Below are 17500 nucleotides of genomic sequence, written 5' to 3'. Positions count from 1 at the left end.
AATGTTAGGGGAAACGTGTTTGCACATGAAATGCACGCTTTCTACTGAGCCAGTGGATTTGCTGTCGCATCGATGTTAACACCATGCTGGGTGTGTGTGTGTGCGTGTGTGCGTGTGTGTGTGTGTGTGTGTGTGTGTGTGTGTGTGTGTGCACGCATACTTCTAACTTTCTTCGCGTGTGTGTTTGCATCTGTCCTTGTCCCTGTGTGCATACCGGTGTGTAGTTGTGTATAAGTGTGGGTGTCTGTGTATGCTTTTGCACATGCCCGATATACATATGCATGATTTTGTGTGAGAGTCTGTGTGTGTGGGTGTGTGTGCGCGCGTGTGTGTGTGTTTGTGTGCGAGTGTGCATTTCTGAAATCCCATTTCCATACCTGAGGAAAAACACCTGAGCTATGGAGAAAACTACAGCTGCTTCACAAAGGGAAGACACACACACACACACACACACACACACACACACACACACACAGAGAGTTAAGCCCCGCTTTGCGCTGCATAGTGGATTTAGCCAAGCTCCTTCTCTCTGTCTTTGATCTGTCCATCCCTCCACCGTATTTAGAACTCTCTCCCTCTCCCTCTCCCTCTCCCTCTCTCGAGCTGTTGAAAAGCGATCCACATTGGGACAACTCCACTTCTGTATCATTCTCCATTTTGAAAAGGTATTGAAACTAGGGCTGTGGCGATTCACTTATCTCCCGATTTGATACTATCACGATTCTTGGGTGCCGATTCGATTTATATTGCGATTCTGAAGTATTGCGATTCTACGATTATTGCGATTCGATATTACGATTTATTGCGATTTTTGTTTATTTTTTTCTTTTATTTTTTCAGTTTGTTTGCTTTTTTACACTAGATTAGAACATGGGAAAAGTTGAATCATACACTAGAGACTGTATATTATATCATGAGTAGGGCTGGGCGATATAGTTAAAAACAGGGGCGGACTGGGATCATAATTCAGGCCGGGCATTAGATACCAAGCAGGCCAGGCCGATATGGGCCGACGCGCGTGAAATTTGGGCCGTTTGAAGCCCAATTTGGGCCGTTTGAAGCCAGATTTGGGCCGTTTGAAGTCCAATTTTACAATGAGATGCACCCACTTTAACCCTGAAGTGTAATTATTACTTCAGACTAACTAATAAAGTAATAAAACCACTAGTAAACCAGTAGGCGGCGCCTGGCCTGCTGTTCAGTGAGTGGCCTGACTGCGGGCACCCAAAAAAAAAAAAAAAAAAATTATTTTTATTTTGCGATTATCGATTCTGGAATAAAAGATCGATTCAAAAAATCGTGACATTAAAAATCGCGATACTTAGGTGAATCGAAGTTTTCCCCCAACCCTAATTGAAACGTCTCTCAATCTTTTTGGCTTTAAGAAATGTTTTCGTCTTCAAATTGATGAAAGAAAGAGCAGATTGAGCTACCGTACTCTGTGATTATTAGTTATTAGGACAAACACATTTCTGAAGAGAGCCATCGAGGTCACATGACAAAGAGACAATCGGTCTTAAAGGGATAGTTCAGATTTTTGGAACGCTAGCCGTATATGTACCATTGATGATTTTGATTTTGATCTCTCTTTCTGCACCTCTCTCTATTTCTGCACGTCTCTCTGTCTTTCTGCACCTCTCTCTCTCTGCACCTCTCTCTTTCTGTACCTCTCTCTCTTTCTGCACCTCTCTCTCTTTCTGCACCTCTCTCTGTCTTTCTGCACCTCTCTCTCTCTCTGCACCTCTCTCTTTCTGTACCTCTCTCTCTTTCTGCACCTCTGTCTCTCTCTCTCTCTTTCTGCACCTCTCTCTCGCTCTCTTTCTGCACCTCTGTCTCTCTGTCTCTCTCTTTCCGCAGCTCTCTCTCGCTCTCTTTCTGCACCTCTGTCTCTCTCTCTCTCTCTTTCTGCACCTCTCTCTCGCTCTCTTTCTGCACCTCTGTCTCTCTCCCGCTCTCTTTGTGCACCTCTGTCTCTCTCTCTCTTTCTGCACCTCTCTCTCTCTTTCTGCACCTCTCTCTCTCTCTCTTTCTGCAGCTCTGTCTCTCTCTCTCTTTCTGCACCTCTCTCTCTCTTTCTGCACCTCTGTCTCTCTCTCTCTTTCTCCACCTCTCTCTCTCTTTCTGCACCTCCGTCTCTCTCTCTCTTTCTCCACCTCTCTCTTTCTGCACCTCTCTCTTTCTGCACCTCTCTCTCTCTTTCTGCACCTCTCTCTCTCTTTCTGCACCTCTCTCTCTCTCTCTCTGTCTCTCTCTCTCTCTTGCCGCACCTCTCGCTCTATCTACAATCTACACATCTTACCTCTGCTAATTTACTGCTTCAATCAATGAAATAACTGCAACAGTCAGCAACACACTGAGTGGAGGGGTGTGTGTTAGGGAGGCAGGCATGGTGAAGATGACCTGAAGAGTGGGAGGGAGGGAGGGGTGTCTGAGCCATCTCACACTCCCAACTGACATTTGGTCAGGAAATTGGTCTGGCATACCCACTGTTTCATCATGTTTCAGCATGCAGGGTACTGTAGCACAATAGAGCAGTGGTTCTCAACCTGGGGGTCGGGACCCCCCAGGGGGTTGCAAGATTATTTTGGGGGGTCACGGGATGATTGTCAAAAGAGAAAAAAGAGGGAGGGGGCGAATTGTTTTTCTCCCATGATGATTAAATCTCCCATATGGCTTAATATATCATCTATATAAACCAGGGGTGTCAAACTCATTTCAGTTTACGGGCTCCATGCGTCCCAATTTGGTCTTAAGTGGCCAACATAACAACATCAAGGTCATTCCTGTGGGCTGGATTGGACCCTCTGGTGGGCTGGTTCTGGCCCCAAGGCCGTATGTTTGACACGCCTGATATAAACTATAAAAACGATTTCAGTGAGTGAGTGAAATCAGTGTATGAATGCCTGCGCACTGTCATTGGGTTGGGTTACGGTGGGAGGGGGAATCGCGAACCCCAGCCTCATGTTTTTTCACAAATCATCGTGGAGGAGCTTAAGGGCGTGCTTGACCTTTGCCTGAACCCACAGCTCGTTCCATAAAGTGCTGTGGCTTCCCAACTCGTTAAGGACGTTGCAGCGCTGACAAGCGTGGCTCTGTGAACATGTTGGCAAAAATGTATGTATAAGTAAAAGTATAGCAGTAAAATACAAGTATCAACAGTGAAGTCTACGTTTTAAGTCTAACTTCATGTCTAACTGCCCAATAAACAGTAAGGTTTAGAGAGTTTAAACTCTAACAATGCAACCTGATACTGCAAAGTAACTAGTGACTCCAGCCGACAGATAAATGGAGCTCAGCGGAAATTCTGGAAGGGAGACCTGTTAGTTGTCATGCCTTTATTATAGAGAGGCAAAGTGACCGCCTACTTCCTGCTTCAGCACTGTACCAGAGATTTTCATCCGCCATTTATTTTCCCATACACATTTCGTAAAATGCGTATAAAAATAGTTGTACTGGTTCAAACCAAACGGTACAGATACATTTAGAAACAGGAGAGATTGCATAACATTTCACTGGGACCAAAACATTTAAAAAAAATTGGGTTTAAAGAAAGTATTTTTACGATGTTTTTTTTTTTTTTTTTGGTCCGAGTGAAATGTTCTATGTCTCTCCCGATTATAGCGTTAGCTGAACCGTTTGGTTCAACGAAGTACAACTATTTTATAAGCATTTTACTAAATGTCTATGGGAAAATAAATGGCGGATGAAAATCTCTGGTACAGTGCTGAAGCAGGAAGTGATGTTCCACTTTGCCTCTCTATTCACTCTCCCCTAAGGAGAAACCCTTTAGTTGTCACGCCCACTCATTCATTGCACTCCGATGTCATTCTCAAGCTGACGTCCTGATGGAGTCTGATCGCAAAGATTTCATGTTGCCTACAGGCTCATGTATCTAATCATTGCAATAAATCATTGTCAATCTAGAAATGTGTCTCTCTGCCTGTCTGTCTGTCTGTCTGTCTGTCTCACTGCTTGTCTGTCTGTCCCTGCCTGTCTGTCTGCCTGCCTGCCTGTCTGCCTGTCTGTCTGTCTGTCTGTCTGTCTGTCTGTCTGTCTGTCTGTCTGTCTGTCTGTCTGTCTGTCTCACTGCTTGTCTGTCTGTCCCTGCCTGTCTGTCTGTTTGCCTGTCTGCCTGCCTGTCTGCTTGTCTGCCTGTCTGTCTGTCTGTCTGTCTGTCTGGCTGGCTGTTTGTCTGCCTGTCTGTCTGTCTGTCTGTCTGTCTGTGTCTGTCTGTCTCTCTGTTTGTTTGCCTGTCTGCCTGTCTGCCTGTCTGTCTGTCTGTTTGTCTGTCTGTCTGTTTGTCTGTTTGTCTGCCTGTCTGTCTGTCTGTCTGTCTGTCTGTCTGTCTGCCTGTCTGTCTGCCTGTCTGTCTGTCTGTCTGTTTGTCTGTCTGTCTGTCTGTCTGTCTGTCTGTCTGTCTCTCTGTCTCTCTGTCTCACTGCTTGTCTCTCTGTCTCTGCCTGTCTCTCTGCCCAGCTGTAGAAGAGGAACATATGGCCAGACAAAGTGCAGACGTCACTCTGCGGAGATGATGACTGCACATTTGTGCCGTGGACGCAGTCGCACAAACTGCTCAAGCGTTTCTTTGCATTCTGCCTCATCATGCCTTGATGTGAGCACATGGCATAGCAACCTGTCTACGATCTGCAGAGCCTCTACCCCAAATACCCAACAAGTTATTATAATGTTTTATTATAATGTGCTATTTTCCGACGCTTTTTGGCAGATGCCTAATTAATCCAAAAAGAGCTTACTGAACTTCAGGGATGAGGAAAAATGAAGAAAAGTGATTTCTGTGTAAATATGGATTTGAATCTTCACCATCTGTCTCACTGTCTGTCTCTGCTGTCTCCATCTGTTCTTCTGCACTTTATTCTTTTTCTAAGTGATCCTGTATTTCTTATCTCTCCCCAGACTCAAATATAGACGGTTTTCACCAGAGCGCAACCCCACAGCACTTCCTTTTTCTCAGCATTCAGCAAACTGCAGAAATATTCACATCGACATCGTTACTTTTGTTTTCGCTGCTCAGCTGTATAGACGGTTTTCACGGAATGGTCAGTCCTGCAGTTGAATGTTTTTTTTTTCTTTTATGTCCATAGCAAACACTGCAACAGGAAGTGAGCGGGGGTTCAATTTAGAATGTTTTTGTTGTCAAGTTAAAACCGTCTATACAATCTAAATCTATTTATAACTCATGCAGGCGACGTGCTGTGTGTGTATTGTGTAGGCTATCTTACACATGCACCAACTTCGCCAGCCAGGGGAATGCATTAGGTTATAAATGGTACCTTTCAATCTTATCGGTTATTTCGGTTAATGATCGGTTAATGAGCGTCGGTTGTCGGTCAGGAAGAATAAATCATTTTCGCCATCCCTATGTTTAATAAATGTGTTTACTCATCTGTGTGCAGCACTTCTCTATGTCTCTATGTATAGGCTACCCTGGCTACGCTAATAAGGCTTTGTTCCATTTGCACAATGAACTCCTCATTTGGTTTTCCGGATCCCTACCATCCAAACTCTGTGTGTGGAAAAGCGACCTTGATAGTCCAGTAACAAAGTGATTACCAAACTGTGGTACGCAGACCACCGGTGGTCCGCGAGGCTCCACCTGGTGGTACACAAGAGCCTTGCTGACTGCCATCAGCCTATCGGCTAATAAGTGTTTATCTGTTGGGCCGCATCAGTTTTGCGCTGGCTAAGTGGCCTTTCACACTATATGCCAAAGCAATGCTGAAGCCACACAATTTCATTTCGGTGTTCTTGTTAACTCATTCATGGCCAGTTTAGGACTGCCAATATTTAGCACAGGCCAAAGATTTTCATAATTGTTGGTCATCTTTCAAGACCCACAGTAAATTATCTATTAGCACCAAAGTGATTTGCAATACCTCAAAATGAAGATGTACGTCTCTGGGTTCACCAGGGAAAAAAAAGTGAGCTTTTAGCATGTTCTGTACTCTACTTATAGCCATTTATATACACCCTGTTTTCACCAAAAAGGTCTCTCTGAGAAGAGAAACAGCAGAAAAGGCAATTTTTGTAAAAGACACAATCTCAGGCAGAACTCGCTCTCAATTCTTTTATTTTGAACTGTATTGACATCAGACATGTAAATATTATTCGTTATGACACAAATGACAAAAAAAAAATATATATATATATATATATATATATACATGAAGTGCTTTTTTTACATTCAACAATACAGTTTACTCAGTGTGAGTGAGTGTGCAGACAGACACACAGACAGACAGACAGACAGACACACACACACACACACACACACACACACACACACACACACACAGAGAGAGAGTTCTGTCCACAGCTGCTGGATCGCACCTCCTTCCCAGGGAACACTATTGATCGCCCCGCAAATTAGCATAGGAGGGGAACACCAAACTGGTCTGAGATCAGCGTCTAGCCTCCTCTGCCTCTGCATCGTTTTCCTCCTCTCGTTCGGGCTGGGACGAATGCTGCGACACAGGAACGGGTCCGGCTTGGCTTTGGGACCAGGCGCTGGAACCGGATCGATCATGTTCATCACCGGTTTGACTACCGCGAACAACTCAATCCAGGTTCGCCCTGCAGCAAGGCGACCAGCGCAGCGCGCCGAGGGGCATTTCAATGGCGTTTCTCCTCTCTGCACAAGGAAGCGCGTTTCTCTGTTTTCTGTTTTTCCTCCTGCTCATTTCAAAACAACAGCTGCAGTATGTGTTTGTTCATGTGTTGTCGGCTTGCCTTTGAGGGCAGGGACCTGATACCATGTCACAGGCTGGGGAAGTCTTTGAACTACGCGCTGCACTAATAAAAACAAAAACACGTCAAACACGTCATTGGCCCTGAGGGCTATTCCTGATAACACGTCAAAGACGTCTTTGGCCATGAATGAGTTAACAGGTGAGAGCGTTCACACCAGCCCCACGCCACGCTGAAGCAACGCTGAAGCAACGCCGAAGCCGCGCTGGAGCGATCGTTCAGGATTCAGTCCTATTTTCCAGGCGTGACGCGTGAAGCTTGAAGCTGCCAGGCACGAAGTCAATGGGAGTTGTGGGCGGGTTCAAGGCGCACCGAGGAGGCGCTGAGAGGAAAAGAGGAGGCTTCTTGTGTGAACGGTTAGGCGCACGTTCAGCTTGTGCCTGCTTCAAGCTTCAGTTACGCTCGGCATCAAGGGCTAAATGTTGTGTTATTTGCCGTCTGACTCAGACAACAGTTAGTAGGGTCATCTGTGGCACTTCCGTGACCGTGGAGAGCGAAGGTCCGTTTCTCAATGGATTTGTCATCTAGGAGGGTTAATAAACAAATTTAGCCGGGGTGTATTTTTAAAAAAGGCGGGGAAAATATTTGAGAGACCAAAATCCAAAATGGCTGCTGTGGAAATGAACTTTTTAATGCTTTGACCTACAATGATGCACAATACATGGTTTCAGAGCTTATTCTGGTCAAGGAATACATATTTGGTGTTTATATAATGATTTGACCTATTTTTGACCTTCAAATCCAAGATGGCTGCCAATTTTGAGGCAGTTTTTTCAAAATCGTCATAGAGCCTTCATATTAGGCTTGAATGACAGGTCTTCTCATGATGAGTTGAATAATATACAGTATAAGTACACAGAAGTAATCTCTGAGGTCAATAAAGTCAATGTTTGTGTGTAAACAACAGTTGCTGATTTGTGGTTTCCCATTAAATAGGGTAGGCTACTGAGAATATGGTGTCCAGTTCATCCCATCACATTTTCATAATGAACCAAAAACAATTTTGCACTATAGCCTAACATAAAATAGTATTCTGTATGCAAAGCTAGCAAGGTTAGTTGCTTGAGCTGAATTTAAAGGTCAACTCAAAACAAACAATGAAATTAACTTTGAAATTAAAACTGAATCCTATGGCTACTAAATTTCATCAGCACACAGTAAAGGAAACTTGTCTTTGAACTCAGCTGACTGTCTAGTCCTAATCCCTGTTGTGCAATGTCCCTTTTCAGTGAAGTTTTAGTTTTTGTTAAGAGTATGGACTTTTAATCTTGACCTTGTTGGTAGGCAACGGCCCTTTTTCAGTCAAGCATTTTCAGATTAGCTCAGTCAGTCTGTGAAGCAGTCAGTGTCAGCACTTGCGCGAGCTCGCTTTTTCTCTAACTAATGTTAACATTACACACTTTAAGAGACTTTGTTTGAGGATATCAACGTTATTCACTAGTCTAAAGATAGTTCTACCATCAAGAACATATAAAACAAAAGCAAAAACAATTTTTATTTGCAGAAGTCATCATTGATATTTGGTGTTAGCTAACGTTAGGTAACGTTATTATTTTTAGCTAAAGTTAATGTTATCTGTCTCCACACTTCTGTCAACTGACATATGCATTTGCTTTTGAAAATAAACAGCCTGGCTTGCTTAAGCATAACTGAAGATTAAATAGAAATATAACATGACGAATGCATGTACCGATTGGTTGCCCCATCTTCCCAGGAGGTGGTGGTGTAAACATCATCAAATTTATCAAGTCCTGACCAGTCTTGGGCTTTTAATTGTAAGCTGTCCCATTTGCCTTGATTTATTGTATCGGTGGGCTTGCAAGGCTTGTCACATTTTAGGACACATTCATAGGACATTGTGTGCTTTGTCTTTCATTGGGAGGGAAAGCAACTCGCTATTATATTACTGTTATATTATATTGCTGTTATACGCTGTTTATTTTCAAAAGCAAATGCATATGTCAGTTGACAGAATTGTGGAGACAGATAACATTAACTTTAGCTAAAAATAATAACGTTACCTAACGTTAGCTAACACCAAATATCAATGATGACTTCTGCAAATAAAAATTGTTTTTGCTTTTGTTTTATATGTTCTTGATGGTAGAACTATCTTTAGACTAGTGAATAACGTTGATAACCTCAAACAAAGTTTTCTTTTTCTTTTTCTTTTTCATATATATGCTTGACTGAAAAAGGGCCGTTGCCTACCAACAAGGTCAAGATTAAAAGTCCATACTCTTAACAAAAACTAAAACTTCACTGAAAAGGGACATTGCACAACAGGGATTAGGACTAGACAGTCAGCTGAGTTCAAAGACAAGTTTCCTTTACTGTGTGCTGATGAAATTTAATAGCCTAGGATTCAGTTTTAATTTCAAAGTTAATTTCATTGTTTGTTTTGAGTTGACCTTTAAATTCAGCTCAAGCAACTAACCTTGCTAGCTTTGCATACAGAATACTATTTTATGTTAGGCTATAGTGCAAAATTGTTTTTGGTTCATTATGAAAATGTGATGGGATGAACTGGACACCATATTCTCAGTAGCCTACCCTATTTAATGGGAAACCGCAAATCAGCAACTGTTGTTTACACACAAACATTGACTTTAATGACCTCAGAGATTACTTCTGTGTACTTATACTGTATATTATTCAACTCATCATGAGAAGACCTGTCATTCAAGCCTAATATGAAGGCTCTATGACGATTTTGAAAAAACTGCCTTTTAGAGCTCAAAATTGGCAGCCATCTTGTATTTGAAGGTCAAAAATAAGTCAAATCATTATATAAACACCAAATATGTATTCCTTGACCAGAATAAGCTCTGAAACCATGTATTGTGCATCATTGTAGGTCAAACCATTAAAAAGTTCATTTCCACGGCAGACATTTTGGATTTTGGTCTCTCAAATATTTTCCCCGCCTTTTTTAAAAATACACCCCGGCTAAATTTGTTTATTAACCCTCCTAGATGACAAATCCATTGAGAAACGGACCTTCGCTCTCCACGGTCACGGAAGTGCCACAGATGACTCTACTAAGTAGCCTAGCCAGCTAAAGCTGCACCACCACGTAAGGGCAATGGCTGCTGTGTGCACGTGTGCTTTGTGTTCAAATCAAAGTGAACTGTCGGCTGTGTGGGAGAAAGATCAGCTGTTATGCAGTTTACAGCGGAGGTAATATAACCATAACTACAGCCCACTACAGAGAGGGGGCGTTAAAATTCCAAGAGGGGGCGACAATGTAACGCACTATTCCCAGCTAGAAAAACATGAGCAGACCAGTTGCCTTATCTAGGCACCAGTTCAGCGGTTTTACTTGTGATTAGACAAGTTACTAGACAAGCTACAGACACAGCCACCAAGCAATTCATTGTGCCTGCTATGCTGATATAACGCTCTTCTAAAGAGCGGGTTAGGGTTTTTTCTCTAAACCTTGCTTAAAACGAGTACGGACTACAGACAAGTTATTAGACAAACACAGCCACCAAGTGCCTGCGTTACAAAACGCTCTGTCTCATGCCGACACACAACCAATCATCACTTCCCATGCCTAAACCCAACCCAATCACAGGTAGAGTAGGGCGTGACATGCTTGGGCATCCTGGGGAGAGAAAATCTACCTTTGCCATCCTGGGAAAACAAACAAACAAAAAAAGAGTAAACGGTAAAAGCGGTGATGTCATGGTGTGTTGAATGTACCATTCAGACTGTAGGAAATTCCAGTGTTACTGTAGGTGAGCAAAGTACAGCAAAACTGATGAAGAAAAAAACAACATCGGGTATTGGCCACATTGTTGTAAAAATCAATATCGGACCAGAATTTCATAATCGGCGCATCTATCTATTTAGTCTTTCTTATGCTATTGCATGTTAAATCAATTTTATTACTAAGAAAAGAAAAAAGAAAGAAAAAAAGTTGGGATTTGCAGTGGTAAGTGATACTTTTTGATTTGCTACATAGTGGTACATGGTGTGAAAAGTGTGGGAACCTCTGCTGTCAGAGAACTGATCTTTAGTTTAAGACCAGGATGAACCTGCTATCTGTATTCGCCCCCGTGCAGCTGGATTCTGCCTATAAAGAGGGCAAACAGACTGCTATACTTTGCATTGTGCTGTCCAACTTTGTTGGCTACATATTGCCTAATTAACATAAATGCCATGATTAAAATAATTAACATAACATAATTAAACATACAGAAAGGCAACTCTGTTTTATTTGAGCATAACTGCCACCACAGGAATAGAGGAGAGATAGAGACGAATGAGGAGCAGAGAAGGAGAGAAGAGGAGAGAGGGGAAGAGAAAAGGGATATAGGGGAAGCAGATAGGAAAGGACAGAGGAGAGGAGAGGAGAGAGGACAGTGGAGGAGAGAAGGAGAATGGAGAGGAGAGAAGGAGAGGAGAGGAGAGGAGAGGAAAGGAGAGGAGGTGGGAGTGTGTTGAAAGGGGCAAGGCCGAGCCAGCACTAGGCATGAGCGGAGCATGCACGCACGCACGCACGCACCCACACACACACACACACACACACACACACACACACACACACACACACACACACACACACACACACACACACACACACACACACACACACACACACACGCAAGCTCACAAGCAAGGAAGTTGATTAGATAGATAGATAGATAGATAGATAGATACATAGAGAAGCTGTTTCTCTTACCTATAGAAGTAGTGGCTGGAACAGGCTCTTTGGACACTGCACACACACACACACACACACACACACACACACACAGTTACTAACAGTATCAAGTACTTTCCATTCAAGTATCGATGATATTAGAATTACCTGTGTTTCTGAAATATTGTACACTGATATAGTATAGAATAGTAGAATAGTAGTAGTAACAACAGTAATAATTGTCATGTAGTAGGCCTGGTATTAGTAAACACATACTCCCAGCTCATTAAATACTGATGTTTGGTCAGCCTCTTCCCCTTTGGCATCACGTTTTTTAACGTACGTTATTTCTTTTCGTCTTCTTTTTTGACGCTATAATACGAGACCACAGCCAACAACTTGTGTTAAGGTTATAGTTAGGCAACTAAAGAATACAAGCCACACACTCATGCTCTGAAGTTGAACGTTAAATACTGAGGCGTTTCGAGCCTCAGCTCTTCACAAACACATGTGGGTCACACACATGTAAATAGACTCTCAAAGGCCACATCATCAAAAGTGGGTTCACCTACACAAAAGTCACCAAAATATACAAATATGTATCAATGTATCATATCATAATGTATAGGGTTAGGGTTAGGGTTAACAGTGATCGAACCAGGCGTTTTGACGGTACGATTTTTTTTAAACTGACATATTTGTGTCGAGTCCACCCCTGGGGATACACAGTGATCGAACCAGGCGTTTTGACGGTACGTTTTTTTTTAAACTGACATATTTGTGTCGAGTCCACCCCTGGGGATACCCAGTGATCGAACCAGGCGTTTTGACGGTACGATTTTTTTTAAACTGACATATTTGTGTCGAGTCCACCCCTGGGGATACACAGTGATCGAACCAGGCGTTTTGACGGTCCGATTTTTTTTAAACTGACATATTTGTGTCGAGTCCACCCCTGGGGATACACAGTGATCGAACCAGGCGTTTTGACGGTACGATTTTTTTTAAACTGACATATTTGTGTCGAGTCCACCCCTGGGGATACACAGTGATCGAACCAGGCGTTTTGACGGTACGATTTCTTTAAAACTGACATATTTGTGTCGAGTCCACCCCTGGGGATACACAGTGATCGAACCAGGCGTTTTGACGGTACGTTTTTTTTTAAACTGACATATTTGTGTCGAGTCCACCCCTGGGGATACCCAGTGATCGAACCAGGCGTTTTGACGGTACGATTTTTTTTAAACTGACATATTTGTGTCGAGTCCACCCCTGGGGATACACAGTGATCGAACCAGGCGTTTTGACGGTCCGATTTTTTTTAAACTGACATATTTGTGTCGAGTCCACCCCTGGGGATACACAGTGATCGAACCAGGCGTTTTGACGGTACGATTTTTTTTAAACTGACATATTTGTGTCGAGTCCACCCCTGGGGATACACAGTGATCGAACCAGGCGTTTTGACGGTACGATTTTTTTTAAACTGACATATTTGTGTCGAGTCCACCCCTCGAGTCATAATGTATCATATCATAATGTATCTATCACAATGTATAATATGTTTCAATGTATATCATAATGTATAATAATTATGTATCAATGTATATCATAATGTATAATAATTATGTATCAATGTATATCATAATGTATAATAATTATGTATCAATGTATATCATAATGTATAATAATTATGTATCAATGTATATCATAATGTATAATAATTATGTATCAATGTATATCATAATGTATAATAATTATGTATCAATGTATATCATAATGTATCATATCATAATGTATCATATCATAATGTATACATACGAAATCATGGGAAAGTCCTCATTCATGCCTTTTATAAAGTATCGATCCCAAAGGATTAATGTTAGGACAACAATCTGTGTATGTGTCCTCCGTGTCTGGGGCCCTTGACATGTTCAATCCCCTGATATTTTAGGGATGCCATGCTGGGTTTGGCAGCATAAAGTGCAGATCTACCGGGCTTTTGATCTACCAGGCTTTTGGGGTCCTGGTTTCCGAATGCTAAACCAAAGTGTTTCCCCATCAGTAAACGTAGGCATGGGCATGCGCAGGACACGCCCCCTGATGCACCCCCAAAGAATCCTGATGACGTCGGGGGACGTAAGCACAACACCCTCTCATATTCAGATACATCTTCTTTCCACACGGATTCAGAATATATCGATGGAACGTACTACTATGAGGAGGGGGGGGGGGGGGTGTGCAGGGGGAGACCAGGACAATGGCGAGGACAAGGATGCAGCAGAACCTACAAAACAATGTGAATATCGTCACTGTCGGGCGGGGTATGTCCTTTTTTTTTCTTTCCCCCCCCCCATAAATCAATGCCATTGGTCACCCTTCACGTCTGTCTGGGGGTTTTACAAAATTTAACAAGTGGAAAAGCATTAAAACGATCTTGTGAGTCTTGTAACTCATTCGCCCTCGTCCGTGAGATAAACTTGTTTACTCACCTAATTTGGCTCTCTTCCAAATAATCCAGCCACGTAACTACGTCCATTCATGAAATGATTAAATAGCACCGGGACATTAATGGTTTGTAAAGTGCCATTTAACCACCCGCCCACTCTTAACCACCCGCCCACTCAGACATACAGGATCCGGAACATGAGCTGCCGGTGTTAAACAACAGCCGTTTTGCCAACAATGCGGATCCTGTACTAGGGGCTCAGATGGGAATGATCCTCACTCGCGGGAGTGCGCAGAAGGCAGATAATTGTTTCTAAACATGTTTAGAAGGCGGGGCTTAAATCTGTGGACACTTTCAAACGAAACCTTAAGACACATCTTTTCACCACTGCTTTCTCTTTAAGTGGCCTCAAGCATCTCCAAGGCTAGTGTGTGTGCCTGTGTGTGTGTGTGTGCCTGTGTGCGTGTGTGCGTGCATGCGTGTGTCTGTGTGTGCGTGCGTGTGCGTGCATCTGTGTGTGCGTGCATGTGTGTGTGTGCGTGTGTGTGTGTGTGTGCGTGCATGCGTGTGTGTCTGTGCGTTTGTACCTGAGTAGTAGGAATTCACTAGGGATTTGCTTTGCAGCGTCTTGCCTCCCTGCACAGAGAAAGAGCATGGGGAGGGGGAGGCTGGAGAGAGAGGGGGGCGAGAGAGGAGAGGTGAAAACAAGGTGAGAGAGAAGATGAGAGAGAGAGAGAGAGAGAGAGAGACAGAGAGAGAGAGAGAGGATAGGGTCGGAAAGGAGGCGACGGGAGAGGAAATGATAGAAAAAGCAAGAGGGAGGAGAGAGAAGTGGAGAGAAAATAAGAGAGAAAGAAAGATGAGTGAAAGGGGAAGAGCAGTAGAATCCCAAGGAGAGAGGGGTAGAAGAGGAGGGAGAGAGGTTAGCGAGCACACCGAGAGAGAGAGAGAGAGAGAGAGAGAGAGAGAGAAACAACAACAATCAATCATCACACAACACAATTAAGAAAAAAAACATACACAACACAAAAGCAGGTCAATACTCCGTATTCAACAGTACATGGAACAATCCAATGTGACTCATGGCAGCATCGGCAGGGTTAGGGTTAATTAACCCTAACCCTGACCCTAACCCTAAGCCTAACCCATTGGCAGTGCTTAGTGTGATATTGAATTTTGAAATGTAACGGTTGCATGCTTCCCTTCCTGACAGGCAGGAGCTGAAAATAGGACGCAGTCTCAATGTCAGTCGATAAAAAAAGACTTTGTGATTCTGTGGCTTGTAGGTTAAAACAAAATGGAACGAGCCGTCGGAGGGGAACGGGGAGTGGAAACAATTAGGAAGCAATAGGACCTCATTCCCATGGTGGCCATTTTGAATTGACGCCACACTCGCGGTGGGAAACGCCGTCCTATTGGTGGTGTGGACCAAGGACAAGGTGCATCATACAAACATCAGGAATTAGACAAGATTACACACTGAACAACACATTAGACATGAATGGATCTCGGCAGTCCAGAGGGATATAGCCAGGTCAGGCCCGGCGCCACGAGGGGGCCTAAGGGGGCTTACCCCCCTCAGTTCAATTTTCGGCCCCCTCACTTGAATTTTTTTTTTTTTTTTTTTTTAAAGAATAGCTAATCTATAAAGGCCAGTTAGGCAATGTTTGTACCTGACATGTTTAGGCTGCTGTTTCTGCAGTCTTCATCAAATTTGATCAGTTTAAGTTGATGTAGGCTACCCCCTGTAAACATAGCTCTGTTGTTTCAGAATTGGCAGGGAAGCGCTATTTGCTGTGCTTTGGTTGTCACAAGGTGTCAGAGATGTAGCTATTTATTAAATTTGAACCTATGAACCCTTGAACCTCTATTAATGCCTTAATCTGCTGCTGTGAAATAAATGTTTTATTTGATTTTGAATAGTAGTCTTTCTTGTGTTGTTATTGCGCTTTTCAGAGGTTATTATGGTTAAAAAGTCCAGAAATAGGCATAGCGGGTATATAACCTATGTTTTACGATATAAAAATATCATTAAAAAAAAAAAAAAAAAAAGGAATCAGCCCCCTCGCCAGTTATAACAGCCCCCTCAGTCATTTCATCCTGGCGCCGGCCCTGAGCCAGGTTCACATTTTAATGTCAAATATTAATCTTGGCTCCCTAAATCTAAATGATGTCATTTGGATCAGTTTTGCCATGGTGTCACTATTACTGTCACTACCACTATAGACAGCCAAAGTCGACGTCACTTCCTGCTTCAGCATGCATACCAGAGATTTCCATCCGTCATTTATTTTCCCATAGACATGTCATAAAATGCTGACAAAAACAGTTTTACTTTCTCAAACCAAATGATTCAGCTATATTTAGAAACAGGAGAGACCACAGAACATTTCACTCTGACCAAAACATAAAAAAAATTGCGGATAATATACGCACAATATACTGTACGTCACACCACCACGGCCTGGCAGGAGAGAAGTCACTTATGTGACTGGTTGCGTGTCGTCTTTCTGATTTATAACTTATAGTGCCACAGTTTTATGACAAACTGCGACTTTCGTGACTTGCAAAGTTATCTTTTGAATGGACAAAAATCATATGTGTACCTCATGGTCAATGTTGGGGGTAACGCGTTACTGTAATCACATTACATGTGTCGTAACGAGTAGTGTAAGGCACTACGTTCCTAAATCCAGTAATCACATTACAGTTACTAACCAAACACTGAAGTCGTTACTTGCGTTACATAAGTTTAAATTTTCAATTTTCAGCAGGATGCGGGGATTGAATCTGCAGAATTATGTAGAAAACATCACACGTGCTTTCCTGCATTCGATTGCGCAACAAAACAGCTGAGTGGAAATACAGTCAGTCAGTACAATCTTTTTTGGTGCTAGCTCAATCCAGGCATTACCAATAGACAAGAGATAAATCCAGAGCCTACACTAGAATGGATGGGCTGGAGTGACGGGGAGGAGCGTGCACTGTGGCTGTAACGGTCTCTGCATGGCTCTGTTACTGCACTGTGGTGTCTGCATGGCTCTGTTACTGCACTGTGGTCTCTACATGGCCCTGTTACTGCACTGTGGTCTCTGCATGGCTCTGTTACTGCACTGTGGTCTCTGCATGGCCATGTTACTGCACTGTGGTCTCTGCATGGCTCTGTTACTGCACTGTGGTCTCTGCATGGCTCTGTTACTGCACTGTGGTGTCTGCATGGTCCTGTTACTGCACTGTGGTCTCTGCATGGCCATGTTACTGCACTGTGGTCTCTGCATGGCCCTGTTACTGCACTGTGGTCTCTGCATGGTCCTGTTACTGCACTGTGGTCTCTGCATGGCCCTGTTACTGCACTGTGGTGTCTGCATGGCCCTGTTACTGCACTGTGGTGTCTGCATGGCCCTGTTACTGCACTGTGGTGTCTGCATGGCCCTGTTACTGCACTGTGGTCTCTACATAGTCCTGTTACTGCACTGTGGTCTCTGCATGGCTCTGTTACTGCACTGTGGTCTCTACATGGCTCTGTTACTGCACTGTGGTCTCTGCATGGCCCTGTTACTGCACTGTGGTCTCTGCATGGCCCTGTTACTGCACTGTGGTCTCTGCATGGCTCTGTTACTGCACTGTGGTCTCTG

At 43.3% G+C, this 17500-nt stretch overlaps 1 protein-coding gene across 1 annotated transcript in view; it reads right to left on the bottom strand.

Moving 5' to 3' along the window:
- ptprt (protein tyrosine phosphatase receptor type T) overlaps positions 1 to 17500 on the bottom strand; it is a gene marked incomplete at its 3' end in the record, with an annotated part of 413231 nt that overhangs the window by 99618 nt on the left and 296113 nt on the right. Inside the window, exons 19-20 of the mRNA XM_083660558.1 lie at positions 14453 to 14533; positions 11453 to 11488 (exon numbers count right to left, since the gene is read on the bottom strand). Of these exons, the coding sequence (XP_083516684.1) occupies positions 11453 to 11488; positions 14453 to 14533 (117 nt within the window). The remainder of the gene's footprint in view (positions 1 to 11452; positions 11489 to 14452; positions 14534 to 17500) is intronic.

The sequence above is a fragment of the Poromitra crassiceps genome (genome assembly GCF_964638095.1).
Source record: "Poromitra crassiceps genome assembly, chromosome: 25".
Classification (NCBI taxonomy): Eukaryota; Metazoa; Chordata; class Actinopteri; order Beryciformes; family Melamphaidae; genus Poromitra; species Poromitra crassiceps.
Note: the sequence above shows the minus strand (reverse complement) of the source record. Positions and strands in the feature narration are given on the sequence as shown.